The following is an 11,874-nucleotide window of genomic DNA, read 5'->3' as shown; positions in this document are numbered from 1 at the left end:
TATAGCTATTTCCTTAATTATGAAATGTGAGTCGTAACCGGATAAATTATGAAATACTATTGGAATATAAAAAGAGTTTTTATAATTTAAGTTGCAATTTGAGTGTGCTGGACCTCTGTACCGCCCGGTCAGATGGCAATGATCGCGTACGCGTGTATCATCTTCTGCAAACGGTTTTTCGCATATATGACAATACGTCGCGCTATGAAATTTTTCCCACTCGTCAGATGTTAAATTTACCATGGGGACGTTAGTTGCTAAAATATTCTTTACGCGTATCGCTAAATTTTTAAGTTGTTCGGAAAACCACGAAATGCAATCTACACTACGGCGAGAATAATACTCGGATAACGAATCGTCATATGAGCAATGTACATAATATGCTATACTAAATACTTGGTGATGTTGGTATAAATTCTTTTCTTCTTCCTTCTTATTCGTCTTTGTCAGCATACATTCGAGGTCTGCGTATACGACAAAAGGAAGTCGCTCTTTGCGATTAAAGTTGTTGAACGCGAGCCACTTGTCCTTATCGCTCGGTAATCGGATAGCGCAGTCATTCATCTCTCCGCAGTCTACCATATGTGACTGCAACTTGTCCTCAGACCCGAAATAATGCATACATCTGTAAAATTACAATTATAAACAATTTTATTTTATATACATATATAATTTACAATAAATATAATTTGCAATAAATATACATACCGATCACAGATATATTTTCTACATTTGTCTTTGCTCAATTGCGAGCTGACAAGCCGGGAGAGATTCTTTATCCAGGCGAAATGTCCAACGCTATTGCTGTCTTCCACGTACAGCAAGTTGACGTGTCTGACTTTCTTCTGCTCGCTGAGACGCATTGGGACAATGTTCTTTTCTTCGATACTGTACACATTTATCGAAATGTCATTATGATGTTCAAATTTTTTAATTTGATTCAACGTCATCGGAAACTCAATGTCCTGGAGATTCAGCACTGTTGTGTAATGTGGATACATAGATTTGCGATCCGCGTCTCTTTCAGCGGGATACAGTGCAGCGACCACAGCCCACGCAAAACATGCAGTGTCTTTTGATTTCACGTTAATCACTGCTCTCTTCATCATTATTTCTCGCGGTAATTTAATGTGACATCCCGCACGCATTGGATTATACTTGTTTATATTTACAATTAAATTGATTATTCGCGACAATGCCCAACCACTATCGCGTTCCTGAAATTCTTCGAGAGATGCTAGCGTGGGCTCCATAACGCGTTGATCGTACCATTCGCGCAAATCAGACGTGCGAAAGATTTCACAGTTTTTCGTATTGATAGTTTTATTAGCGCGTTTATCACCCGACACAAACTCACCATTAAACATAGTGTTCACTTTCACACTAGTATGTTTTTGCAACACTTTTTGCACGTGTCCGATCACAATGTCTTTGGCCTCCTCTAGAAATTGACGAGGTTCGATGTGATTGCTGTTTATCACCGCACCAGTCAAGATGCGGCTCTCGAACGCCGTATCAATCTCTCGCCATATGAGTCCGACGTCTCGCGAACTGCTTCCAGCACCTGCGTGTATAAAACGTCTGCGTACCGAATTCTTCAACCCTTCGAGACGCGCGATTTGGGAGACAAGCGATTGTCGAACTCCGATCGGTAATCGTGGACGTTTTATTCGACTTTGTTCTTCCAGTGATTCGATGTATTCGTCACATTGCTGCTCCCACACAATATATTCTTCTACCGAATTCATCCTTGCGGATTGCTCCAACAAACTTGCTTCCAATTGTGCCATATTTCTTTACTTGAGATGCACTTCTTGAACCTCTGACAAAGATACTGACATAGTATGCCTCTTTACCATCCTTTTTATTTGATTGTAGAGATCATTGGCACTCAAGTATGTTGCACTTAACTTTGTGATTTTGTTACGTACGAATGATGCATCGACCTTGAAATTGATACATTTTTGCACATTTCGCGAGATTCATCTCAAGATGAGAGTAGCCGTACATTGGCGCTCGAAAATTTTAATTATGTTGCATTTTCTTGTGATTTTGTGACATACGTTTTGAACACCTGGGTATGATATCATAGCAGCCGTACATTGGCGCTTGAAATTTTGGATATGTTGCATTATTTTACATCTAATATTTCATCTGAGGATGATGTCATAGCGGCCAAACATTGGCGCTTGTGTTACATTTTTGCAAATCGGTTAATTGTGATTTTGTCACATACGGATTACGCAATTGTATCAACGCTTGAAATTGATTTGCGGTTCGTATACTTGGAAGAAGATACGCCCTGACTGCTACGTCATACAAGTATTTGGAAATAGGAATCAGCGTTGGAGTTATATCTTATGTGGAATTGGCTATTGGCTATAATCGATGCAATCAAATAATATTGCCTATTGAAACATGGAAATCGCTAATGTAGAAACGAACTGATATTGAGCGGGTAACTGAAACTCCGCTATGGATTTGTGATCTGACACTTGAATTGGTTGACATGTCTACTTCAAAAATTATAAAGATTACATCATCTAATAATACTTTATACATGAAACCATCAACTTTATTATGTTTATTTAATTTTAAAAAATGTATAGATCATATGTATTCCTGGTTGTGTGAAAATCTGCATATTGTTACTGAAAAGTTTAAACAATTTGTAAATATTTTTAAAACTGTATAGATCATATGTATTCCTGGTTGTGTGAAAATCTGCATATTGTTACTGAAAAGTTTAAACAATTTGTAAATATTTTACAACTTGATAATATCTGCGATGTGAGCAATGCCGCAAAAATGATACGTGAAAGCCCTATGTTTGACAGCGATTCACTTATTGATTGTGAATTATTAGCTTGTGCTGTAAAAGATATTCTTCATAATGCTTGTAACAAATAAAAATTATTTTACTGTTAAACTGTATGTAATTATTTCTTTCCCAATAAGATATAGCTGACAAAATTATTTCTTCGCTCTCTGGTGATGTAAAAAGTGATGAGCTAGCCGAGACATGATACTCCAGTTAGAACAAGAGAGATGTAGAATTAAAATCATGAGGGGAGCAACATTATAATATGTGTACCGTCATAAAGTTTTTAGCATTTGACGAGTTAAAGTGTCCTGGACGAAGTGCAAGTGAGAAGAAACAAATGAATATAGAAGATTGTGATGAAGATGTGCTTATTGATGAAGACAATGATGAAGACATTAAAATAAATGTTGAAGAAGCGGACAATGAAGAGGAAGACATGGATATCGAAGAAGTGAACAATGCAGAATCATCCGATGATGACATAGGAATTTTAAAAGATTCTGATTATGATAGTGATTGCAGTGAGTGTGTTGATAAACGCGTGAAACGTTTAAAACCGACAGACATTAGAAACATTGATGAGCTACTGAAAATGTGTTGCATTTCTTTTTACTATAGAGTTTATAATGATAAATTTTGTACAGCGTGTTTCCTGCGAGTTAATGACTTGTACACGCATGCTTGTGCTGTGCGTGAACATGAAACTGAAAAATACGTTTATCTTTTGGGAGATAGATGTTGTGAGTGTAGAGGTTCAATATCCCAAATACTATCGTGCAATCTGTGTCCTATTTGCGCAAAATAAACTTGCATAAACTATTATAGTGAGTATATATATATATATATATATTAGTGATTAATTAAAAACATTCCATGTGTATCGAAAAATGGCGAACAATATGGGTGAAATCGAAGCATTAGAACGGCATCTGTGGAGTCATTTCCTTTGGGTGGATTCGAAAAGAGAATACGCTGTGTGGGAGGATCAATGTGACATGTGTATCGAGTTGTTGATGGAAGAGCAAAAACAAATTGATTGTGAACATTTGGAAGATTATTATTATGCATTGCTTCGCGCTCGAATTGCACGCCTCGAAGGTTTAAAGTACTCATTACGCAGACTTTTCGAACCTGGTGTCAGTGTTCCAGCGATATCGGGAAATAATCCAGTGAGTTCGATCGTGCAAGCGATACAAAGTCGAGAGATCGGTTTAAAAAATCTTATACAGAACATCTATACGCGCGCTGGGGACTTCATAATTTCTACGCAGCAGAATTCAACCTACCATCAACACCATCACCATCATCACCACCATCACCACCATCACCACCATCGCCACTATCACCACCATCACCGTCCGATGAACTTTTCGGACTCGTTCCCGAAGAATGATTGGTTATATTGTAAGTATATTTAATCTCTTTTTGTAATATATATTAAAATTAATAATAAAATTTTACTTTTGTTTCAGTAGACTGGTAGATAGAGACCATCGTATAATGGTTACCGTAAGAAGATGGAACCGCCGCCATCCCTAACATATATATTTTAATCTTAATCTTATATTTTATTATTAATATATCTCTTTTTATATCTTTTTATATTATATTCTTATATTCATTATATTCCTATATTCTGTATTATATATTCATATATTATATTTTTCTTTGTTGTTTTTCTTATATTTTATATATTTTCATTTTTATATTTTGAATTCACACACACACACACACATCACACGTGTATACACATACCTATTTTATAAATACTAGAACAACACAAGCGCGCGCTACGCGCGCGCCATTCTTTAATTTTATATTAAAAAGAATGATATTATAAAAATGATATTTTTATATCAAGTTTGTTTAAATTTGATTAACAATTTTTGACAGAACTCAGATAATTAAAGCGTTAATTTGCTAATTAAATTTTAAAATAAAAATATTTTATAAAAATTAAAAATATTATAAATAATATTACAAATAATATGTTTACTACTTAAAACTCGAATAAAATATTTTATTGTTTGCAGATAACTTTTATATATATAATACAATGTACTATCGAAATATACAAGCAATAAATTTTTGGCTATTCTTCGAATATCAAAAATCGATATACTTTGTAGCAGCGGATCCTATATGGCGCAAACTTTTATTATGTATATCAAATAAAAGAATTTGTATTGTTTGGTATAAAAATAATCTGCAAACAACGTACAATTGAAAAAAACAAGCGATAAGTTATTGGCTCTTTATATAAAATAAATACGAGCATGCAAATTATTTTATATAATATACATAATATAAGTCTGCGCAGTGTAGGGTTCATGTCTACAAAGTTTCAACTTTAAATATTCTAAAAAAAGCAAAAAATTCATCGCTTGTCTTTTGTTAACAGTACATTGTATGCAGATTACTTTTATACCAAACAGATTCGAGCGTACAAGTTTTTTTTATATAATACACATAATATAAGTCTGAGTTTTATAGGTCCGCGGCAATAAAGTATAGATTTTTAATATTTTAATAAGAGACAAAAATTCATCGCTTGTTCTTTTTAATAGTAACATTTTATGCAGATTACTTTTATACCAAATATATTCGAGCTTACAAATTTTTTCGTTTAATACACATAATATAATTCTGCTTTATATAGAGTCCGCGGTTATAAAGTATCGATTTTGAATATTCTAAAAAAGCCAAAAATTAATTGAATGTTTTTTTTAATAGTACATTTTATGCAGATCTCTCTTATACCAAACAAATTCAAGCGTAAAAATTTTTTTGTTTAATACATATAACATAATTCTGCTTTATATAGAGTCCGCGGTTATAAAGTATCGATTTTTAATATTTTAATAAAAGCCAAAAATAAATCGATTATTTTTTTAATAGTACATTTTATACAGATTACTTTTATACCAAACAGATTCAAGCGTACAAATTTTTTCGTTTAATATACATATAGTATAATTCTTCCTTATATAGGGTTCGCGTTAATAAAGTATCGATTTTTAATATTTAAAAAACAGCCAAAAATTAATTGATTGTTTTTCTTAATAGTACATTATATGCAGATTATTTCTGTACCAAATAGATTCGAGCCTACAAATTTTTTCATTTAATACACACAATATGAATCTGAGTTTTAATGGGTTCGCGGCTATAAAGTATCGATTTTTAATATTTTAAACAGAGCCAAAAATTAATCTTTCATATATTTTAACAGTACATTGTCTGCACATTATGATGGTACCATCAGAATACCAGCCTACAAACTTTTTGGTATAAAATACGAAATATAATTGTGCGCCGTATGAGATTCGCGACTTGAAATTTTAATTTTAAATATTTCAAAACGAGCCAAAAATTAATCTTTTATCCATTTCAACAGTACATTGTCTACACATTATGATGGTACCATCAGAATACCAGCCTACAAACTTTTTGATATAATATACGTAATATAATTGTGCGCCGTATGGGATTCAATCCTTAAAAGTTTTAATTTTCAATATTTTAAGACGCGCAAAAAATTATTCTTTCATATATGTTAACAGTACATTGTCTACACATTATGATGGTACCATCAGAATACCAGCCTACAAACTTTTTGATACAATATACGTAATATAATTGTGCGCCGTATGAGATTCGCGGCTTAAAAGTTTTAATTTTCAATATTTCAAGACGCGCCAAAAATTATTCTTTTATATATTTTAACAGTACATTGTCTACACATTATGATGGTACCATCAGAATACCAGCCTACAAACTTTTTGATTAAATATACGTAATATAATTGTGCGCCGTATGAGATTCGCGGCATAAAAGTTTTAATTTTCAATATTTTAAGACGCGCCAAAAATTATTCTTTCATATATTTTAACAGTACATTGTCTACACATTATGATGGTACCATCAGAATACCAGGGTACAAACTTTTTGATACTATATACGTAATATAATTGTGCGCCGTATGAGATTCGCGGCTTAAAAGTTTTAATTTTCAATATTTCAAGACGCGCCAAAAATTATTCTTTTATGTATTTTAACAGTACATTGTCTACACATTATGATGGTACCATCAGCATACCAGCCTACAAACTTTTTGGTATAAAATACGAAATATAATTGTGCGCCGTATGGGATCCGCGGTTTAAAAATATTAATTCTCAATATTTTAAAACGTGAGTAGATATACTATGCCGGTTCTAACCCTGGTCCTCTGAGGGGGGTGCGGGGCGCGGGAGGTTCTCCGTGGCGAGGGGTATGACGTCACGCGGGGTGGGGGTATCTCGGTGGCGCGGGGGCTGACGTCACGCGGGTGGAGGGGATGTTTCGACAAAGAAGGGGGAGTTTTCTGAGTGCAATATTTGTAGATGGTATCTTTACGACTTTTTTATGAGGTTTCTTAGACATTTTCCCCAAAAAGGTATAGAACAAGCGCCGATGATTAACAATTTTGTATCCTCGTTAGTATAATTTTATTACGGAAGCGCCGATGTCCGGCTGCTCGTCAACGGAGCGTTCTAGAATCCATTAAAACTATGTTTTTCATTTTATAGACATTTTATCATTAGGAAAGGAATGAAGATTTTAGGGCCGACGCTGCGACGAACATGTTGAAACGTGATTAGGTGCAAAAGCGTTGACGTTCGGCAGCTTTGTACCCTCGCGGAAAATCTCCCATAAAAACGAGAGCGAAACATTTTTCTTAATATTTTTTAAGGAAGAATGCAACGTATCGGCGCCAACGTTCGGCAGCTTGTGTCCTTACTCCTCTATCCATAAAACCGATATCTCGGGAAACTATCTTTTGAGATACGCCAAATGTTAGAAAAGGAGATAGAATTAGGTGAAATATATATAAGGAGGATGAGAGCGCGTCAAACCATAGTACGATTTGAAAGCGCATAGATGCAGCGGTGAAAAAAGTTTAGTGGTTACTTTCTTGTATTAGAAGTGTTAGTGGTATAATAGTGAATAAAAGAAATAATGGAAAACATCGAGCAGAACGAACGCGACCTGTTGGAGCGGTCCCGCCAAGTCACCACCTTGGGCGAATATTTTGAATGGGCGCTGCACTGCGAGGAATTTATCAAACTGCTCGAAGAACGCAGTCGTATCAAGCGTCCGCGACTCTCGATTGGATATAGACAATCTTTGGTTGCTAGAATCGCGCGACTCGAGGGTGCAAAGACTCGATTGCAGAGACAGTTTATACCCAGTGGTGGTAATTACAGTGGTGGTAATTACAGTGGCGATAATAACACGGGAAGACTCGTTTGGCGAGAGATCGATACCGCGTTCGAAAATCGGATACTGACAGGTGCGGTGATTAACGCAGACTATATCGAACCGCGACAATTTTTGGAAGATGCTAGTAGTGTAGTACTCGAGCAAGTGCAAGATGTTATAAAAATATACAACTGTGCAAAAGTAAATACCGTGTTCAACGGTGAGTTTGTTTCCGGTGATAAGCGCGCCAACAAAAGCATTAACACGAGAAATTATGAACTCTTTCGCACGTCCGATTTACGCGAGTGGTATGAGCGGCATGTCATCGAATCCACTTTGGCGTCTCTCGAAGAGTTTCAGGAACGTGATAGCGGATGGGCATTGTCACGAATCCTCGATCTTATGGTCAATGTCAACAAATGCAATCCTATGCGTGCGGGGTGTTATTTAAACTTGCCACGAGAAATTGTGACGAAGAGAGCAGTGGTGAACGTGCAGTCTAAAGACAATGCATGTTTCGCGTGGTCAGTGGTGGCCGCTCTGTACCCCGCAGAAAGACATGTGGAACGAGAATTTTCATATCCTCATTACACGACAGTGTTAAATCTTCAGGACATTGAGTTTCCGATGACGTTGAACCAAATAAAAAAATTTGAACATATAAACGATATCTCAATCAACGTCTACGGCATTGAGAGGAAGAAGGAACTATCAATTCTTCCGATACAGCTCACCGATCGGAAGAGAGAAAAACATGTAAATATGCTGTATGTGGAGGAGGACGACAGCGTTGGGCATTTCGCGTATATAAAAAATCTATCCCGGCTTGTCAGCACGCAACTGAGCAAACATGACCACAAGAAATATATCTGCGATCGGTATGTATATTTATTGCAAATTATATAATAATTGTAAATAAAATTGTAAATAAAATTTTAATTTTTTCTTTCATAGATGCTTGCACTTCTTTAATTTGAGCGAAAAATTGGAGGCTCACATTGCGGACTGTCGAGAAATGAACGACTGCGCTATCCGATTACCAACCGATAAAGACAAGTGGCTCGACTTCGACAACTACAACAGAAAGGAGCGACTTCCCTTCGTGGTGTACGCCGACTTGGAGTGTGTGCTGAAGAAGACGCCGGAACATGTGTCATACTCCCAACATCACGAGGTATTCAGCATCGCTTATTATATACATTGTTCGTACGACAACTCGTTATCCGCGTATAATTCTCGCCGTAGTATCGATTGCGTTTCATGGTTCGCCGAAGAACTTAAAAATTTAGCGCATCGCGTAAAGGGTATTTTGTCTGATAATGTCCCCATGACAAAATTAACGCAAGATGAATGGGAAAAATTTCATAGCGCCACGCATTGTCATATATGCGAGAAACTGTTCGTACAAGACGATACACGCGTACGCGATCATTGTCATCTGACCGGGCGATACAGGGGTCCCGCGCACTCAAACTGTAATATAAATTACAAAGACTCTTATGTCATTCCTGTAGTTTTCCATAATCTATCTGGCTATGACGCACATTTCATCATAAAAGAAATAGCTACCGCATATAAAGGACGCGTAGATGTGCTTCCAATAACAAAAGAAAAATACATTTCATTTACGAAGACTGTCAATAGTACCGACGACGACAAAGATTGGAAAACTTTCGTGAAATTACGATTCATCGATTCATACAAATTTCTCAGTGCTAGTCTTGACAAATTGGCATCCTTCCTCGATAAGGGTAAGTTAAAAATTTTGCGTTCCAATTTTTCCGCATTATCCGCTAACAATTTTGAATTATTAACGCGAAAAGGTGTCTTTCCGTACGAGTACATTGACTGCGTGGACAAGCTGCAGGACACGCGTTTACCACCACGCGAATCGTTTTACAGTTCTTTAACCGGTGACACTATATCCGAGAGCGACTACGCACACGCCGTCAACGTGTGGCAGCAGTTCTCCATTCAAACCTTGGGTGAATACAGCGATCTGTACTTAAAAACTGATGTCTTGTTGTTGGCTGATATATTTGAAAACTTTCGCGACACTTGCATCGCGAGTTATGGACTCGATCCTGCGTATTATTATACTCTTCCTGGGTATACATGGGACGCCATGTTAAAACATACATGCGTAAATTTCGAACTGCTTACCGATATCGATATGGTTATGTTTATTGAACGGGGTATACGCGGTGGTCTAAGTCAATGTTCAGGAAGATACGCCCATGCTAATAACAAGTACATGCAATCGTATGATCCGTCGAAACCATCGTCGTACCTTATGTATTTCGATGTAAATAATTTGTACGGATGGGCAATGTGCCAACCATTGCCATATGCCGATTTTCGATGGGTCGACGACATATCTAATTTTGAAATATCATCTATCACGCTCGATTCGCCTATAGGCTATATCCTCGAAGTAGATTTAGAATATCCGCAACATCTTCACGACATGCACACTGACCTACCGTTTTGCCCGACGCGCGACAAGCCGCCCGGCAAGCGGGAAGATAAGCTTCTCGCAACGCTATATGATAAGAAGCGTTACGTCATACACTACCGCAACCTGCAGCAGTGCACGCGCCACGGCCTTCGCGTTACAAAAATACATCGCGTATTACAATTTACTCAATCCGCATGGCTCCGCGATTATATTGAACTAAATACAAAATTTAGAACACAAGCGAAAAATGATTTTGAGAAAAATTTGTACAAATTGATGAACAACGCGGTATTCGGTAAAACGATGGAAAACGTTCGAAATCATGTAGATGTAAAATTATTGACAAAGTGGGACGGACGATACGGTGCAGAGGCGATGATTGCTAAACAAAATTTTCACAGTAGAAGCATCTTTTCGGAAAATTTAATTGCCGTAGAATTACGTAAACTCGAAGTAAAATTTAACAAACCAATCTATGTTGGTATGTGTATACTCGACATATCGAAAGTGTGTCTGTACGAATTTCACTACGAGTACATGTCACCGCTCTATCATGAAAGATGCCGGATAATGTACACTGACACCGACAGTTTAATATACCATATTAAATGCGCAGACGTGTATGAAAATATGAAACGCGATATCGCTAGATTCGATACGAGCGATTATCCAATTGACAACGCGTACGGTATAGCGCATGCAAACAAAAAGGTGCCAGGCTTGATGAAAGACGAGAATAACGGCGCGATAATGACCGAATTCGTCGGGCTCAGAGCAAAAATGTACGCTTTGCGAGTGGATGGCAAAAAGGACACTAAAAAAGCAAAAGGTGTCAAAAGTAACTTTGTCGCGAGAACGATAACATTCGACGATTATACGCGGTGTTTGAATGACGAAATTGAAATGACACGTCAGCAGTCATGTATAAGATCGAAATTGCATGAAGTGTATACCATCTGCGAGACAAAAATTGCTCTAAGTCCGTACGACGATAAGCGGTATATCATACCTGATTCGACCGACACATTATCATGGGGACATTACCAGATACCCTTATAAAATATAATGTAATATAATGTATGTGCGATATAATGTTATGTAACATATGTGTATGTATTGCATATATTGGAACGGAAAGGATGTATTAATAAAGATTTTGTATTTCACATATTTCATGTATATTGTAATATTTCAAATACTTTTATATGTTGTACACATTATATATTTTTTAATTTTTGAGTAATTAATAAATACAATTTGTATGAATTAAATTGCACTGTCCTTATGTATCCAAGAGTTGTGCGAATTGTCAAATCCCAGCCATTTTACGTAAACCTCGTCACCCCTC

The 11,874-nt window shown here is 36.4% G+C and overlaps 1 protein-coding gene across 1 annotated transcript; it reads left to right on the top strand.

Annotated features, from left to right (window-relative positions):
- Positions 1–3,711: 3,711 nt before the first annotated feature.
- On the top strand, positions 3,712–8,974 carry LOC145933822 (uncharacterized). Its single transcript, XM_083033819.1, has 2 exons — positions 3,712–4,232; positions 7,987–8,974. Exons 1-2 carry the CDS (start codon positions 3,712–3,714, stop codon positions 8,972–8,974), a joined length of 1,509 nt encoding a protein of 502 aa, XP_082889945.1.
- Positions 8,975–11,874: the final 2,900 nt, after the last annotated feature.

This window comes from Prenolepis imparis, unplaced genomic scaffold (genome assembly GCF_030444845.1).
Source record: "Prenolepis imparis isolate NDT839.2.m4 unplaced genomic scaffold, iyPreImpa1.0 SCAF_3, whole genome shotgun sequence".
Lineage (NCBI taxonomy): Eukaryota > Metazoa > Arthropoda > Insecta > Hymenoptera > Formicidae > Prenolepis > Prenolepis imparis.
This window is presented reverse-complemented; position numbering and strand designations above follow the sequence as displayed.

Excerpts from the sequence above, each read along its gene's own strand:
- LOC145933822 (XM_083033819.1), top strand. The coding sequence starts at position 3,712 with ATGGCGAACAATATGGGTGAAATCGAAGCATTAGAACGGCATCTGTGG. Across the intron at positions 4,233-7,986 it reads AATGATTGGTTATATTGTAA|ACAATCTTTGGTTGCTAGAA; the intron begins GTATATTTAATC and ends GATTGGATATAG.